Raw genomic sequence first — 19,910 nt, forward strand, 5'->3', positions numbered from 1 at the left:
CATTGTGACACATCCCGCCGTGGTGCCTTGAAGAAAGGTGAAGGGTGAAGCGATTCGAAGATTTATTCGAATAAGTACTTACATGACTTTTGATCCTGAAGAAATGCTTGCTTTCTTTGTTTTCTCCCTTATTTTCAACTAAGAATCTGACGAATAGACAGACATCTGTCTAACTTACGCTTCAGGGAATTTATTTATATTCAAGTATTCTGTTTTTCTCGACCCTTTAATGTCTGTCAGGCAGGGTTGAATGAAAAATTTACCATTATTCGTATAAAATATTTATTGTCGTGACTATAAAAAAATATTATACTTAATAAGTAGTTTCTTATTCTACAAATATCTGTTTTCCATTCGATAGGAAATTATTTACAACATTGTAATTAATAATTTTCTTAAATTCTTATTTAGGCACAGTATGGATAAATGTTCCTAGGCATATAAATAATTTAACACTTAAAAAATAAATTCGTAGATAAAAATAATCTTACTCTAAGAGATTCCGATATAAGAAGTCGATAAAAATACCTTCAAAAATTTTGAACATTTTCGCTTTACGCAAATGTAGAGATACAACAGATATGTTTATTGTCAATCAATACTTACGACACAATAACCACAGATAATGCATAAAAAACCGTAATCCCCGCCCATAATCTCTATTGAGGTAGGCATTTTAGTAAGTAGGTACTTTCTGTGGGTATTATCACGTATTAATTTCTCTTGAATAAAGAAAAAGACATTTCCCAAGGGATTATAATCCAACATCTTAAAAATTAAGGTTGAATTTATCAAAATCTTTTGAATTCCCGAGTCGGTGGTATTTTCCCGCTAAATAAAATTAATTAATTACGTACGTATGTTAAAATCTCACGAGTTCTCAATCCATTGTCTACATCTACAATATCTTGATTGAGCAAGCCTTAAGTGTACATTAGAGTGGGAGGCAAGTTTTTACTCAGTCCTTAGTACAGATTAGGCATAGAACAGAGTAATACTACGTATAGAATGGTAACTTTCCGCCCCGCACCAAATGTATCGGGCGCCGACCTCACCCCCTCTGGTTCTTACTTTAGTCTTACCTAAATGGTCGTAAGCTGCTAAGGAATAAGGTAGTAAGAATGTAAAAATGTGATTTTTGTATGGAGTGACTTGGTGAGCGTTAGTATGAAATGAAGAACATTCTCCTATGTCGTGTAAATTACGTATCCTTTGTAATTTCACTTTTCATGTGAATGGATTCTCCAATAAGCAAGCTAAGACCACGGCCACCCATATTTCCCGAAGCCTCCGGGACACATTACGCTCCACAAAAATGGGTGAGCCATTTGTCCGATCAAGTAGTTAATGCTACAATAAGTCATGTCAAAATGTAATCTAGAAGGAACGAGGCTCTATGCCCCGTTTACTGCAGCTTGAGTAACAATCTTCTTTATTAGAATTACAAGATCAATATGATTTATGGCAAATAAATCGATTTGATTGCGGATTTACGAGAATTTTAGTACGAACTGCAACAGGTTATTTTAATGTCAAAAGTAGGCAAATAGGTAGACAAGTCACGATTATGTCTAAACGTGGGTAAATTTGTAATGTGCAACTAATAAAATGTTGATGTATCCTATATGTTGTATATGTGCTATATGTTGTATCCTGTATGTTGTTGTAGGTACCTATATTATTGTCTAAGTATATAAAATAATAACACAAGTAAAGGGTAAACTGAAAGCCAGAGGCTATAGGCAGAGGTGACATATCCAGCTATGTTTAAGCCTCTTGTAACAGGGCGTGCTTATCATCAAACCCTGGAAACCACGTGATATCAAATATCTACGATCCACACAAGAATTCAAATTCTTTACAGCCCGAGCTGTGATTCGAACCACGGAATAGAAGAGGGAGATTGGAAGGCCCAAGTGAGCGCGAACCGCCAGCAAATAATTCATACTTCAACTTTGCACTCCACTCGTCCGCAAACTTTATGACCCACGGAGCTCCGCGATAGTATATTAAAAGGTCGTCTTGTGTATTATAATCTGTAGAGCAACAAATTAAATATCGACGATCATGCAAGGAGATCCCTCCTTATCACAGGAAAGTTGAAAACTTTAGTATACGACCGGCTATTTATCAAAAAATACTTTTGTATGCAGTATCTTACGAAAAATAATGATACATATTTCCCATAAAGTGACTATGGAATTTCAGAAGCAATAGAGCTATCGTAGAGTTATCTGTTTGCAGTACCTCCATCCACGCGCGTTCATGCGGATGCATTTTCTGTGTGTTAGACCGTGCGTGTTTTCTATACAAACGGAGATACTTACAAGCAACGGAAGAACACGCGTCCACGCGCTACGTGGCATCATGCGGGGCTGTGTGAGAATCGCCTAAGAGAGAGCGGGGTTGAACCTTTTTTTGACATTACTTATTGTAGATTTGCCGCAGATGGCATTAACTACTTGGCCGGACAAATGGGGAGCGCCGGGTAGATTGCCCGTTTATACACTCGTCTCTTACGCACTAACAGGTAAACATATTAGTACGAAAGAGACGACAGATGTGTCACTGATCATGTTACGTTTAGGTGTAAGTGGAACGGAAGAAAAATGTAACCTTTTGTATGGAATTAAATTAAGGTATTAAACCTCGGTTTTTATAAAGCCCACTTCGATTTCGCAGGTCGATTTTCTACGGTGTTCGTACCAACTAAAAACTTTACGGTTTGGGTTATCGACGGTTTAGATAAAGTGTTAAGTATTTTTCTGGTCTAATATCGGTCGCTGCGTCTAAATGAAGGTAACATTGCCTAGTGGCTAGCATGTACATACTTGAGGCAGAATTAAATAGAAAAGCTCTCACCCAGAGGATTGAACTGGCGACAGCGGTTCTCATACAAAATGCGCGTTAGGGCTTTTCCAACCTCTTTCTACTAAGATGCAAATCACGCGTTCTCCGCATAGGGCTACGCAATTCGGATGTCCCGTGACTTACAGGACGGAGTGTCCCTTCTATACTTGTAGTATTGTTTATTCTATGCTTTGGGAGGTTTAAAAACCAGCAATACCACTCTAAGATCCACTCCTTAAAACTACAGACTACACGACTCAGTCTACCGTCCGACTACAGCCCTCACAGTATTCCTCAGTATATCGGTGACCAGCTCGGTGGTCCTCATGATCTTGTATCCGATCTGGTCGATGAGGGTGATGGCGGTGGTGTAAGCAGGGTTCATGTTGGGTCGCAGCGGGAACCGCGTCGGCATCGCGTCTGATGCTGCTCCGTCCCACGTCATTGGTGTCGGTCTGGAAGAATAGGTGGTGTAAGTATATGGTAATATTGTAGATAATAATAAAGCCAAGCTGTTGTAGTTAAGCCGTTGGTCCCGGTTACTAGGTTTTTTTTTGTCCGCAGGGGAGTAGCGTGGTGGAGTATGCTCCATACCCCCTCCGGTTGATTGATGGGAGGACTGTGCCCAGCAGTGGGACATATATAGGCTATTTATGTATGTATGATCAGTCTTATTGACTATAAGCAGATGAGTTGGGTTTACGGTTGGGTTTATACTTGATGGGATAAATGGGGAGCGCTGAGAGCTGTCATCCGGTACCAAATTTAAGACAACAGCGTGGCCTTCGGTTCCTTTTTATCCCATTAGAAGGTGATTTGCGGGATAAAATGTATCCTACGTTCTTCCCTAGGTCTTAATCTATCTCCATACTAAATTTCATATAAATTGGTTTAGCAGTTTAAGCGTAAAAAGGGTTACCTTAAGGGTAGGGTAGGGGTTAATTTTTTTAATACCTGAGTACCTATTTAAGTGAGGGATCTAAACTAATGACTAAGTTTATGAATATATACCTACGTTCTCGTATCGGTAATATAATAAAATAATATAATTGTTCAATTTAAAGTGGGAATCTTCGCAGAAAAACATAGAATCACCCGCTAGGTATAAAAACTACCAGCCCGAAGCTACGATCGTTTAAACTGTAGAATTATCTAACTAAATAATTGGTAATTTATACAAAATTGCTGTCAAAAGGTGTGTGGGTAATACGCTGGTATTTCTGTTCAAACATTACCTTAAGCACATCCATACTAATAGCGTGATTCGATAAATGAAATAATATAATCGGTTTATTTATCACGTAACTATGACCGTGCGTTAATTTGTCGTGTCGCGTACTAATATGCGGGCTGCATGCTACGGGGCAGTTCATGTTATGTTTTTGCCGAGGCGGAAAATATTGTTTAAGTAAGTAGACATATTAATAAGTAGTTTATAATGTTGAAGAGGACATAATCCGTTTGCATAGGGCTCATTTATTCATCATCATCAGCCCATTAACGTCTCCGCTGGGGCACGGGCCTTCCCTATGGATGGATAGGGAGAACGGGCCTTAAACTATAACGCGGGCCCAGTGCGGATTGATGGTTATTAACGACTCCTAATGCAGCCGGGACCAACGGCTTAACGTGCCTTCCGAAGCACGGAGGAGCTCGAGATGAAAACATTTTTTTGTGGTCACCCATCCAATGAGCGGCCTTTGCGAAAGTTGCTTTACTTCAACAATCGCAGACCGAGCGCGTTAACCGCTGCGCCACCGAGCTCCTTAGCTATAATTATAACGTAACGTGTAATTACATATGTTTACATTTTGTAAATCAAGTTGACCTTTTATCATAATTAAGCAAGTAGATATTGAAACTATTTATTATTGCTCGCGCTATCATAGCTTGTGGCTATGAGTAGATCTTTTACTCGATTAGTCTAATGTAATATAGTCGTCAATTACTACGAAATATCTTCGATATTAATTGGGACGATATTTAACTGACATGTGAGGTAATATTATGTCCTGAATTATATAAGTTTCTTTGCCTTAAGGCAAGACTTTACCTATTGGCAAAAGATAATAGGTAACCTTTCCATTATTGCCTATTGTAAGTTAAGACAGTTTGGAAATAATATTGGAGGAGTCAAATCGATATAATAATTTTATCCATATTATACATATTTTAAATTTATATTATATCGGTTCGATCAAGCCTTCAAAATGAGGTAGAAATAACATAAATATTTATTTATCTGGATAACCCGACTCTAAAGAAGCATGAGAAGTGTGTCAGGATCGAAGCAAATGGAATTCCATAGTCTCTGCTTACCCCGTTATTAAATAGGCGTGAGTTTATGTTTGTATGTATATACATACACCAATTCTTAACAGCATGATTGCCTAAGTTTTTGCAATGCTTATGTGTTGAACATTTTACAATTGTCTGTTTAAATAAACAATAAAAACAGCTTGAATACTGATTCGTGGGAGAGTAATGTATGGTGGTGCAAAAAATATTTACAGGTACTTATTTAAGTAAGTATGGAAGACACGTACTTAATTACTTTAATAAAAGTCTAATCCTGCTTCTCGAGAGCTCGTTAAAGTTCGTTCACATTAAACATAGATGATGAGATGTACAAAAAATATCAATAAGTATTCGAGTGTACTTATACTTTTTTAAGAATGTCTATTTGAAATTATTGACAAGTTGCCAGTACCCAACCAGTGCCGTGATTAAATTATATTAAAAATAAAATAAAAAAATAATTGACAGGCCTTGTTTTTTTATAGAAGCGATTGCGACCTTTAAACCTGTAGGGAAATTGAGCCTGTCACACGCATTTCTCGGATATAGGAGTACTTAATGTTCGCATAATACCTCTTTGCTGAGAAGCAACTACACTTAAGTACCTACTCAGTAGGTATCCCTAGCCAGTAGGTACGTTTTAAATAGTTATTGCATAAACAGTTACCAAGTAATTATGGAATTAAAGCGGTAGATTACAGACAATGGTGCTAATTCCTGTAAATACCATCTAATTTTATTTTAAGTTATATCTGTCATTTTCTTATCCGCCGAAAAGGAAAGGGACGGGTAATCGACAAGCATAAAATTTATGGAACACACGTCAATTTTAAGCACAAATCTAAACCAACCGTCTAAACATTTTACATCAGTCAATAACCCGACACAGTTAAGTAGACAGCACGTCAAACGGATTGCATACCAGCGACGTGCCTTTTGATTCGCCCGGGTTATTCATTCATTTACTCATTCTTCCTAAAATTAAGAGCTGTGAATCATCCGTCCCTTTCCTTTTCGACGGATACGAAAATGACGGATATAACCTAAAATAAAATTAGGCGGTGTCTGCAGGAATCGGGGCCACTATTAAAGTTCAGAGGACACGTGACGTCATACTATTACGGGTTCGAATTACAGCTCAGATTCTACCCACTGAATTCGACTTTATGAATGAGGTACTTTACAAGCAACTTTCCTCAAAAACAATATAGATGGCGCTGTACAGATTTTCCTTCGTTTAACCTTCTAATTTCATGGATAACAGACATATGCATCTTTGTTTTTTTTTTTAAGATAAAGATGACCTTTTTTATTTACTTACACCCAGGCACAATTACATTTTCCACCCATTATTATTCTGATCAAAATAAAGAAAAGCAATATAGATAGCAACGTAATTCTATACATAATGTGATCCAAATATCAAAGCAATAATTATGTTTACATAATATATGTTTCTGCCATTACATTGTATTTTTAAATAATTATGTACCTACTCGAGTAATAAGAAAACACGTAATTATCACGGTAAATCTCGACAACGCCATATATATTATATTTGGGGAACACAGCTGGGAAAGTACCTCATTCATGTCTGTCAATTGATGTTTGTGCCTCACCCAACAGGGTCCACATAATATCACCGTCATGGTTCACGCCGTGACTTGTGCTGAGGGAGGCCCTTTTATCTCAGGACGTCCAACACCTTATGATCATTTCGACAACCATCCGTCTTGCTTTTTTTATAAGTAACTGTTTAGTGGGATTGTGTCCTCTAACATGATGGACTAATGTTATGGGCGATAGGCTGATCCCTTATCAGTATAAGGTTTATCATAATTATCCAGCTTACGACAGTGGCTGCAAGTTGTCTTTGATTACTTGTGGCTCTGCCCACCTCGTTAGGGATTACGGGCGTGAGTTTATGTATGTATGTATGTTTAGTGGAAATTTTATATGATGTAATTGTCTTTTTTGTGTGTGTGGCGAACTTTTATAATAAAGTATTTCTATTCTATATCAAATGTTTTCTAGGATTTCTCGCTTGTGGTGTAATACTATACACCTCGGCCTACCCCTTCGGGGATACAGGCGTGAAGCTATTTTATGTTATGTTAATTAAAATACCTATTACACGGACATTACCTATGTTTATGGTATGTTCCTATGCTTGATTTTATTAGAAACGATTAACATTAATAGTTGTTACAGGAAAAATATTTTTATATTGACGTAGGAAGGTAACTAACTACATGTCGACCAAGATTACGGTATGTATAGACGTATTACTTAATAGACGATGAATTGGTAGCCTAAAGTGATTTGCCGCAGATGGCATTAACTACTTAGTCGGACAATTTAGGAGCGCTAAGGGCTCTAATCCGGTAAGTATACAGAGGGGTTAAAATGGCCACATCGAAGCAATTAATCTTAGAAAGCAATATACAATATAGCTACTTGGTCGGAGAAAACTATAGAACGGCACATAACTGGTAATATGTAATTCTACTTCTTAGTCATGGCCGGATCGTGAATTTGTGAGGCCCTGGGCTGAAACTGCTTGGGGGCCTATCTTAATACTCAACTAATAGCAAAAAATATTTTAACAGACATTTTTTTTTTTTTCAAATTATGGTCTACTTTTTAGCGGGATCTGGAGGCCCCTTGTAACCCCGGTGCCCTGGGCTGCAGCCCAATCAGCCCATAGGTAGATCCGGTCATGTTCTTAGTAGACGTTAATCACGCTTGTTTCTTGACGATTCTTCTACGATTACCTACTTGGGATGTAGAGTCTGAGGAACCAATAAACCTATTTCAATATAATCCAACATAAAGCTACATAATGTTATGTAAATAGCGCACATTTAGTTAAAAACAATTGCCAAAATTAGATCTATATTTGCATTTTACTCGTATACTTTTTGTAGCGCTCATAAACTTAAAAAACTGGTGTTATTATTTCAAACAACAGTTTCTAAAATTAGATCTTTAATTTTGAAGTCTGAACGACCTAGAAATATGACTTTTTGTGTCTGACTGCATTAGGAAGCAGTGGTATTTTCCATTTTAGAAATCTGATAAATTAAGTAATTATCTAATTTAGACTTCAGATTTTAATGATAAATGTGATATTTAAGGCTCTAGGTCGTCTTATGTTATAAACATGTTTACTGTTAATTATTATAATAGTACATATAATGCAATTATAGGTAACTAGTTTAATAAAAATCACTCGTAGCTACATTTGAAAATATTCGTCCGGTCAAGTAGTTAATGCCATCTGCGGCAAATTTATCTACAATAAGTCACGTCAAAAAAAGAAAAATAAAAAATATATTTGAAAATAGAATTAACAATGATGTTTGATAAAATTCAAATATTAGACGAATTTGTATTGTGGAAATTTATATTATTTTTTTGCTACGAATTATAAAAGTCCACGATACGGTATAATAAAATATATATCCTGCCCATCAGTTATCTAGTGGAATAAAAATTAAATGAAAGCTCACATATTTTATTCCCAAGCTAACCGTATTAGGTTACCTACATTTTATAAAAAGTTTCTAGAATGCATGGTTGCCTAGATTTAAGATATACTTAGTATAAGTAGTTAGAAATTGGAATAACTCCATTATTCGTCGTTGATGTCGCTAACTGACATATCGGAATTATGCTATTATCAGTAAGACACAAATTATTTTAGCAAAAAATTGCAAAGTCAGCCACGAATTGCACAAAGGGGAATTTCGGCAAGCTTTATTTTTGTCGGTTCCTTGCCTCATCATCAGCCCATTAACGTCCCCACTGCTGGGGCACGGCCCTTCCCTATGGATGGGTAGGGAGATCGGGCCTTAAACCATCACGCGGGCCCAGTGCGGATAGATGGTTATTAACGACTGCTAATGCAGCCGGGACCAACGGCTTAACGTGCCTTCCGAAGCACGGAGGAGCTCGAGATGAAAACTTTTATTTTTTTTGTGGTCACCCATCCAATGACCGGCCTTTGCGAAAGTTGCTTTACTTCAACAATCGCAGACCGAGCGCGTTAACCGCTGCGCCACCGAGTTCCTTGCCTAATACTATTTAAATTCGACAGGTAGTATTTGATATAGTGATGTTCAGAAGATAGCCACGGTGGTACCTATGTTAGCAAACTTTTAGAAAACATTGTATTTCTCCTATTTACCTAAGTAACTTTACTTTTTTCTTTTCACTTAATTTTCCTATTTTATTGATATTTACCTGGAAGTCATGACCGGCGGTAGATAGGGCCTCATGGTAGGCATGGCGGGGCGCGGGGTGGGCGGCTGCATTGCCGGGCTGCCCGTCACCAGCTCGTCTTCATCACCGAACCTGGAATATGGAGAAACAGCATATGTAGTCAACATAACCATAGAATAAGGAATAATACTATGTATAGAACGGCAACTTTCCGCTCCCCGCCAGCGGCTGAGCTAGATTTACCTCACCCCCCATCGGTTTTACTTTAATCCTCAATCGTATGGGCGTCAAACATCACACACACAGCTGCGCGTGTACGATAACATCAATGTGTAGTGTATGTGTAAAACGAGAATTTTTGTATGAAGTGTCCGCGGTGTGACATAACAAGCTCATGACCATATCCCGATGAGGGACTTTCCAAGCCAGGGTCCCCAAAAACAATACAATATATAAGTTGTCTCCACCAACCCGCAGTGGAGCAGCGTGGTGGAGTATGCTCCATACCCCCTCCGGTTGATTGAGGGGAGGCCTGTGCCCAGCAGTAGGACGTATATAGGCTGTTTATGTTGTATGTCTGTTATATAGGTTGTAGATATATAGGTTAGGTATATACTTATATTTATATGTTATATATTTATTTGCATGTATTTATTGGTAAGATGTATGTAAATCGCTTTAAGCGATAAGGCCGCCATTTGCCATGTACTTAGTTAAGAGTCTTTTTGTAATTATTTCTTTTTATTTTGGTGCAATAAAGTGTATTTGTATTGTATTGTAACACAGATGGCGCTGTACATTGTTGACTTCTTATTTCATGAGGTTTCATGTAAGTAATTATCACTTTAAAAATACAGCGCCATCTATATTTTTTTAGAGAAACGCGGCCTGGACTTTCCCTTATTGTTTGTGATGTTTATTTATTTGCAATAAAGAGTATTTGTATTGTATTCAACTATCATTCAGTAGCCGCACACATTCATACAACAGAATGGCTAATTATTCCAAAAACCTTCAAATAACACAATCCTTTCGCCAATATGCGCATGATAAGTAATTTGCCAGTTAGAATAATCTTAGCATATTGTAAAACCATTCAAGCCTAACCAGTTTTACACTATAGAACTAATCTAGTAACATAATACCTATTAAATTACTATCGTATACGTATTGCTTCAATACAGATGTCTTTAGGGTTACCGCTTTTCTGTCTGATTATTGTCTATCGAGGGGCTCGGGTCGATTCTTCGCCTGTGCCGAGGTTCGCGTCCAACTGGGCACCTATATAATAATAATAAATGTTTCTATCTTTCTTTCCCCTCAGGCCTGTTGTCTTAATTTTTGTACCGGGTGAGACACCTCAGCGCTCCTTATTTATACTGGGTGTTAGTGACATCGTAACGAATACTGAGAGGGATGATTCAGACCATGATTTTGAGTTAATATCTAGTGGAATTTTCCGTCGCAAAATTCATGAAATTTTGAGTTTTGTTTTTAATTATTTTCAATTCCATATTGTGCTTTTAGCTACATAGAACCCAAATTTCAATAAAAAAAACAATAATGACAAATTATCGAAAATTTTCGATGTAATGGAGACAACAGCTGCTCGAACGGGTCAACGGCCACACGCACCGCGCGCCGCGCGCCCCGCTCCGCACGCCCCGCTCCGCGCGCCCCGCGCCGCACGCCCCGCTCCGCGCGCCCCGCGCCGCACGCCGGCGGCGGCGCGGCGGCGGCGCGGCGGCGGCGCGGCCTACAAAGTAGGCACTACGAACCGATCCTATTTCTTTCTCTGTCTATCGTAAATAATAAATTTATTTTATTCTTATTCTTAAATGGACGGATAATCAACAGGCATAAAATTTATGGAATACACGTCAATTTTAAGCAGAAATCTAAAACAACCGACAGAATTAAGTTGACAGCACACGTCAAACGGTTTGCATACCAGCGAGATACCTTTTTGATTCGATTCACATAGGAATCGGGGCCATTATCTACCTAAAACAGTTGAAACAGTAAATAATTGTATTCTTTGTTGTCATTAGAATAACTAACAACCAACTAACACAACCACCACAGATTAGGTAATTAGTTACCTACTATGTCAACCATCCACCAACTTAGTATGTAAGTACCTACGCAAAACTTCGCTACACAAAAATCGAGCGAGATCGCGTCTAGAATTGGGCGGACACTCCGCCAGAGTGTTGCCTATCGATATTCTATCGATACCTAGTTAAAAAAAAACCAATAGTAGGTACCTATCGATAGATCTTTTAGATCAATACCCATTATTGTTACAAAGCAAGACCTATCGGTACTATCGCTAGTATCGATCTAAATGTACTATCACTACTTTCGATAGTTTAGACAATTTTCAAGTTCAACAATTGATAATCTACCTATCGATAGTTCGGCAACTCCGCCGCGTAGGCATTGTCGGCATGTTCAAAGAAAAAAATTGTCCGAGAGGAGTGATCTTATTATTCTTGTTACATGTTGGTACCGAGGTACTAAGTACATACTAAGTTATTCGTGTTTTAAATCTCATTGTTAAATCATCAGTAAAGAACTAATTAAACCTATCCTGTTCTGTGTACAATATTCATGTAACGGCTACGTGCTTACATAAGTACCTAGTAGACGGGAGCAACGACTTAACGTACCTTCCGAAGCACGGATCATTTTACTTTCGGACAATCAGGTGATCAGCCTGTAACGTCCCAACCAAAGACCTTATAAACAGATTTTTGTGATATGTCCCCACCGGAATACGAACCCGGACCCTCCGCATCCCATCGCTCAACCACTGGACCACATAGGCCAAGAAGGTTCTAAGACATAATTAAAGGATCCTGGGACGCAAGACCTCCGAGTTAGGACTTGTTTGATCTGTCTTGATGGATACTCGGACGTGAATAGCCTCACGGATCAAGGGCAACGCGCGCCAATAAAGTAGGCATTACGAACAGATACTAGGTATTTCTTTGAGTTGATAGGTATCAAGTGAAGTTTCCTGTCGCAAAATTCATAAAAAAAATAGATTTTTTTCAGTCCCATATTGTGTTTTAAGCTGCATAGAACGCACATTTAAAATAAACAAATAAAAATTACTAATTATTAAATTTGATCAATGTCATCAATAATAATAATAACGTATCTACAATTCAGCTATGCGCAGGTGAATAGCCGGCGCACGGGTCAAGGGCAACGCTCGCCAATAAAGTAGGCATACGAACAGATACTATTTCTTTCTCTGTCACTTGCACCATAAACATACTTCTCTCTCTCTGTCTAGTCGTCGGCTCGACTCGGCCGCGGCCGGCGCGTCGTCGGCGCGCCTTTGATGCTTTGCGCTAACGCCGCCGCGCGCTTCCGCTCAGTCGAATACTAAGCTTGACCCGAATCGCGTGATGTTTTTCGAGGATATTTTTTTCGTGTTTGTGAGTGTTTTGTGTTTGTTTTATTCTGTAAATGAGTAGTGTCGACTATGATGATAGATCATAGACCATTTACTGCACAAAAGTATGGAAGATTGTTGATGTTTATTAAAGAGCAAGGTGTTGTGTTTGTGAGTGCGTGTGATACCTACCTACCGCGGAGGAAACGCGATGTTGCATACCTACGTGACGTCACATGTTCTAGGGTACCTACCTAGGTACTTCATCCGAAGGAATAACAATTAAGGTAAGGCAAGAGTAGGGTTTTTATTGTTAATAAGTTAGGAACGTTTTAATAACTGGTAGGTAGGTACCGTGCGTGAAAAATCGTGGCAGTAGGTGTTCTACTTCAACAAACTCAACATTTTTAAACGTTGCACCACTAAGCATCTAAATACAAGAGAATGAAAACTCCTACCTAGATACAACATCGTATCACGCACGCACGCGTAACGTAGCCGTGCGTAGGTTTAACGTCTGTGTGCCGCGTTGTTCGACTTACATTGCGGCACAGTAAAAATTCAAAATCTTAATTAAACATTTGCGACAAGAAAAACACCCACCATCGTTTTTAGTACAATCAAATAGGCGTTCCATTTTTTTTTTTCGTTACGATGTTCCTAACACCCTGTATATGCAGCCAGTTAGTTAATGCCATCTGCAGCAAATCACGTCAAAAAAGGTTATTTACTTTTCAGGCAGGACTTTTGAAATGATGAGCAAACGGAAGCGGTCAGGTACGTAGGATATATTAACCCTTTCGCGGACAGAGACCATATGGGTCATTGATGGTTCATAATAGGTAGTATGAGAGTATGACAACTTTGAATCGAAACGTCATTAGACGTTCTGACCTTGATAGTGTTAAGGTGCGCAGACGTTCGCGCAAAACGCAGGCGCACACACTCGTCTTACCCCTCCTTGCTTCAGTGGAATGGAAAACCGATACGACTGAAGGAGAGGTCAGATGATGTGTCTGGCCGACGATAACTATTTGCCCTCTACCGTCGCCCTAGGCCATCCACCTTAAATCGAATCGGCAACCCTAGTAGTGTTCTAAAATCTAGTAGTATACGATCGCTTTGCCACGCTTCGAAGGTGCCGAGGCCATTCCCATATAAGCTGAGATGCGAGGTATGCCCTAGCTAAAAACATATAAGTTGCTTCATTGCTTTAAGCGACAATAAGTTTACTATGTGAACTAAAATTATGAAACCCATATGTATACACATGGGTTGTGCAGTTATTAGGGCTTCTAAAATAAATGAATTGAATCACTAAATTGTACTTAAGTAATAATATTTTGTTTTTTAAGTGTCGTGGCTTTTCTTATAGTTTATTTTCCTATAAGTACAGTCACAGTCTGCAACTGCAGTGGTTTTAGGCGGATGAGACGATTGAAAGTGTAAAATATTACCTACTGATATTTTTCGTTCACGTTCATCCCTGGTTTATTTTTTATTTGTAAGGTGGTATGGCAAGAAACAAGTGACGTTTGTCAAAGTAACAAAACAAATATGATCACTACACAATATTAGGTAATTAATACCAGGCTTTTTGCTTCCAAGAAATGGATAAAATAAAAATAATCGTTATTTACAGACCTACAGTCGTTATTAATTGCCGATAATATTATAAAAATTGCTGTAATTAAAATTTTGAATGTTTTTTTAGGTATTTTTGATAAAATCATCTTAGTTTTTATGGACCGGAGAAAATTACCACGTATCCGGGTCTTTATAGCCATAAAATGATAAGTCACAATGCGAAATATATTAATCGTAGTTGCTGTGATCCTGTAGTAGGATAGAACGGGTACAATAGTACAATTTTTCGAAAATGGTTCAATATTGACAAATCTTATGAAATACTTATTATGTTAAGATGCTGTAAAGGCCGGCTCTTAATAAGCACCATGAGCAAAAACTCATACTTCTCATTTTAAAAAATGAATAAAATTTCCCTCGCAATGTTCTAAACCACCCATAGCCAAAATGCAGTCGCGGTATTTTGGTTGAGCACCGCAATTTGAGAGTAGCTTTGGGTTTGTGTTAAGCAGCTGATTGAAAGACCGTTCTAGAAAATTGACGCGCCTTCTTTTGTTTATTTTGGTGAATATACCTGCGCTTTGTAAATAGTTTTAATAATAAAACAAACAAATGTCGTTAAAAAGTTCTGCTAAGAAATTATTTTGTTTTAGTAACAATTTTTGCTACAATATGTAATTTTCTGCCCAAACATAGGAATTCTAATAAGGTGGTCCTTATTCAGTATAAGTACCTTAGATCCATAAGCTACAAATTTAAGAATGTAGAGTTGAACTATTTTCTAAAAAGTTTAAGTTTCGAATAAGTACTTACTTAATGAAAAACTAATTTGAACTATATGATGCCTCATGTTACAATGACGGTCTTTCCAATCGACGTTTCCCAAACACACGATAGATGGCCTTGTTCAATTTTAACGTGATAGTTATCTATTTTCTCAACGTTGATGGTGTATACATAATTATTTAAAAATGTAATGTAATGGCAGAAGCATATATGCAACTAATTGTTGTTTGATATTTGGATCACATTATGTACAGAATGATGTCGCAACCTATATTGCTTCTCTTATTTTGATCAGAATAATAATGGGTGGAAGTTGTAATTGTACTTTGGTGTAATAAAAATGGTCATTTATACCCCAAAAACAAAGATAAAACATGCAAATGTCTGTTATCCATAAACTTAACAACGCCATCTATCGTGTTTTTGGGGAACGCGATTGGAAAGTCCTTCATAAATGTTACTACAGCCCCCCCCCCCCCCCCCCTAACAGCCTCCGTGGTCTAGTGGTTAGAGCATTAGGCTCACGATCTGGAGGTCCGGGTTCGATTCCCGATGGGGACATGGTCGAAATCACTTTGTGAACTGTCCTTTGTTTGGTAAGGACTTTTCAGGCTTGAATCACCTAAATGTCTGAAAAAGTAAGATGATTCCGTGTTTCCGAGGGCACGTTAAGCTGTTGGTCCCGGCTATTAGCCATAAAAACACCTTCACCAACCCGCAGTGGAGCAGCGTGGTGGAGTATGTTCCATATCCCCTCCGGTTGATTGAAGGGAGGCCTGTGCCCAGCAGTGGGACGTATATAGGCAGTTTATGTACTACAGCCCTTAATGATACTAATGTTACTTAAAAGCTTCCTTCTCTCTTTTTAACTTCTATTTTGTTGTGTCCGAAAGGGTCTATGATGTGAAACTCATATGTAACTTACAAACTTGTACACCATCATAGTATGCAAATAAAGAATATTGAATATTGATATATAATGCAATAAAACTCGTTATGGTATCTAATTATCACCTTTAGACGCTTGCAGATGGACATACCTACATGACAAGCATTTCAGTATGTATAGATAAAAACACAAGCATACCCAGGCTGGTACATTCTAGCAATTATCTTGTCAGCTTCATTGTCTATCAGTCAATGGCAATTATATAGGCATGTTGCTGTTACACTTGATTTTAATGCTGCTGGCCTCCGTGGTTCAGGACCCCGATAACGACCCCGCCGGCGTGGTCGACGATTTCCCTCAATCAGCGCTTATCACTATCGATAGGGTCGATTAGTTCAAATATTTTTCCTCTCAGACGACGCCCTGAGCCGAAGTTCGCGCCCAACTGGGCACTTTCAGGCCTGTTGTCTTAAACGTTGTACCGGGTGAGACCCTTCAGCGCTCTCCATTTGTCCGGCCAAGTAAATCTACAATACATCACGTAAAAAAAGACCTCCGTGGCCCAGTGCTTAAGCGTTACGCTCTCTATTACATGGGACATACACATAGGGGCGAGCATGTGTTCATACAAAATGTGGTGTTATAAAAATACAGAAGTACTTAGTATTATAGTATCAACATGGACCCGGTAAGGGCACTGCAACAGGTGGAGAGGACGACAAGGGCTGGATGTATATACAGGGTGTTAGTGACATCGTAACAAATACTATGGTTACCTTGTGAGGTTACCGTGTCACTAAAACCCATACCTACTTGTATGGCTACCTGTATGTACGGGGTGTAAGTGACATCTGAATCACCCCCCATATTCGTTACGATGTCACTAACACCCTGTATTATATGGGATACAGGCGTGTTGTTGTCTATGTTACAAACATTACTCTCCTGAAGCAGTCGGGTAAAACAGAAAATGAATGGAGCCTTTCGTTCTGAACAGGTTTTCCTTGAAAGACAATGCAGTTTTTACATGCAATCAGAAATAGTGAAGAACGCGTACTGTTGCCAGCTATTAGCTAATTAGCCATCTTGATTGACTGGACATAATTAAAACTTCAGACTGACCACGTATCCGTAATGGAAACGGATTTATTTTATTACAAGATTGACCGTTAAAACATTTCATTATTTATCACTACATAGTATAAAACAAAGTCGCTTTTTCTGTCCCTATATTCCTATGTACGCTTAAATCTTTAAAACTACGCAACGGATTTTGCTGCGGTTTTTTTTAATAGATAGAGTGATTCAAGAGGAAGGTTTCTATGTATAAAAACATCCATTAAATAGTGGAGAAATACTGTTATTTTTGAGGATTTTAATGTGATGTCGTAAATAATTTCATTTTTTACTCTATAATTATAATTCTCTATAATTAATATGACTATACTTGGTATACATGGTACTTGATACTTGGCTTTTATTATAATTTATGCTTGGTGATATTTTCTCAGGGTTTATTTGATTTGAAATGGATATGGTAAAGATTTATTAAGCTTATATAAGACGCCTATACAGCCCACTTTATTATTATTATTTTTAGCTTAAGAAACATCATTTACCGGTTTTACACACGATCCGCTTACCTAACTTGAAAATTTGTCATGTTCCCGCTTTTTACAGAAGCTACAGCCTGATCTTCCAATCTAACCCGAAAAGAAAACCAGCCGAATTACAGGTAGGTAGGTCATGTTTATATAGGTACATCAGAAAACGCATTTCTCGGTTAACATGGGTTAAAATTTTATTAAATTCTTCCGCCAGTAAATATTCTTTGTTTATAACAAATGGTATTTTTTAATCAATCGTTAACCGCAAATTGGTGATTACCGTAATGACATACACAGTGGAAAAAAAACAACATTGTCGAAATCACTTTGTGAGACTCCCTTTGTTTGATAAGGACGTTTTAAAGGCTTGAATCGCCTTTAAAACACGCCAAGGCACGTTAAGCCGTTGGTCCCGGCTATTAGCTGTAAAAACACCTCCACTAACTCGCGATGTGGTGGAGTATTCTCCATACCCCCTCCGGTTGATTGTGGGGAGGCCTGTGCCTGGTAGTGGGACGTATATAGGCTGTTTATTTGTGTTTTGAGAGATATATAATGAAAAAATAAACTAGAAAGAATAACTTAAAACCTCGTAAAACACCTACCTATTAACAATGCGTACCTAAGCAAATTGTAAACCGTTACATCATAGTTATTTCAACTTGACAATTATAAGCTAATTCAATTCGCATGTTGGAAATCGTTTGTGGGTATCGAAGTGGACTGGTTTGGTTACTAGGCGATGTTAGAATAATTACTGAGGCAATCATAGTACACGACACGATTACGCATGGTAAGTATAATTCGCAGCGTATAAGTTGAAAATAAAAATGGCGGTCGTCTGCGCAGGTTCGTCCTCGCGTCGTCATGGTTACGCGCAGTGATGTCCGTTCCCGTGACAGTAAAAAGGCGCAATAGTTATATAAAAAGAGGTTTATTACCTAGTCTTGGTCGTGGTCGTGGTCTAACAGCCCCCGTGGTCTAGTGGTTAGAGCGTTAGGCTCACGATCTGGAGGTCCAGGTTCGATTCCCGATCGGGACATTGTCGAAATCACTTTGTGAGACTGTCCTATTGATTAGGACTTTTCAGGCTTGAATCACCTGATTGTCCGAAAAAGTAACATGATTCCGTGCTTCGGAGGGCACATTAAGCCGTTGGTCCCGGCTATTAGCCGTAAAAACACGTCCACCAATTGGAGCATTGGAGCAGCGTGGTGGAGTATGCTCCATACCCCGGTGTGCTCCATATTCCGGTTGATTGAGGGAAGGCCTGTGCCCAGCAGTGGGACGTGTATAGGCTGTTTATGTATGTATCTAGCCTTGAGGTAGATAGGACCTGAGTACAAGAAAACCAATTTGAAAACGAAAAGTAGCCAGTGTTCTTACCATTAAAGACAGGAAATTTTCAATTTGGGATTATTCTCGGGAATCGAATCCAGGACCTCCGGATCGTGAGCCCAACGTTCAACCACTGGACCACGGGTGTCGTATACTATCAATGAAATTCTTCAACAGAGGTAGCTAATTAAAATTGTACCGTGTAATAAATCTGGCAGCGGGAAACACGTTCTTGTAATTATAAGCAGTAATCCTAACATTGAACATGTGTTAGAAACCTAATTTGTCAGCTTGAATTGGATTATTGAGATTTATTAAAAGGTAGTGTGCTTACAGACCTGGTTTGGGGGTTTAAAATGCCACATCAACGCTTTTAACACAACAAAACATAAGCTAAGGTTTTTTAAAGAACGTCTCCTGAGCTGAGGTTTTTCTTCAAGCTTGTTTTCCCCGGCTATACAGGTGAAGGTTGAAGTTACCGTAGTTTTAGGCGGATGAGACGATCGTTATGTAAAAAAATAAATTTCAAAATGTAACTATGTTACCTACAGAATAAATATACTTAGATTTGAATTTGCATTTGAATTTTTTGGCAATCCTAATTGAGGTGCTTAGAGATATACCGAGCTTTCTGTTAAATCAAAGAGATAGGTGGTGAGCCGTATCAGTGTCAATTTTTGTTTGCCCAGTTGGACGCGAACCTTGGCTCAGTCTGTCGTTTGAGAGGATCAAATCTAACCTACAAGATCCCACTGCTAGGCAAAGGCCTCCCCTTCCTCTTTCCATTTTTCACGGTCTTGTGCGTACTCCGGCCAGTCCCTCCAGCAAGTCTGAGAGAATAATATTTGAAAAACATAATCAACCCTCGTGGGCCAATAATGATTTATGCTGAATGAGGGAAATTGTCGCGCACGCCGCCAGGGTC

General features: G+C 38.5%; 1 protein-coding gene across 1 annotated transcript in view; it reads right to left on the reverse strand.

Moving 5' to 3' along the window:
* Nucleotides 1-264: 264 nt before the first annotated feature.
* The window catches only part of LOC126374415 (YLP motif-containing protein 1-like), a 61,660-nt gene continuing 42,014 nt past the window's right edge, over nucleotides 265-19,910 (reverse strand). The window contains exons 4-5 of the mRNA XM_050021059.1: nucleotides 9,394-9,504; nucleotides 265-3,305 (exon numbers count right to left, since the gene is read on the reverse strand). Coding sequence (XP_049877016.1) covers nucleotides 3,113-3,305; nucleotides 9,394-9,504 — 304 coding nt within the window. The 3' untranslated portion in view covers nucleotides 265-3,112. The remainder of the gene's footprint in view (nucleotides 3,306-9,393; nucleotides 9,505-19,910) is intronic.

Source organism: Pectinophora gossypiella, chromosome 17 (genome assembly GCF_024362695.1).
Source record: "Pectinophora gossypiella chromosome 17, ilPecGoss1.1, whole genome shotgun sequence".
NCBI lineage: Eukaryota > Metazoa > Arthropoda > Insecta > Lepidoptera > Gelechiidae > Pectinophora > Pectinophora gossypiella.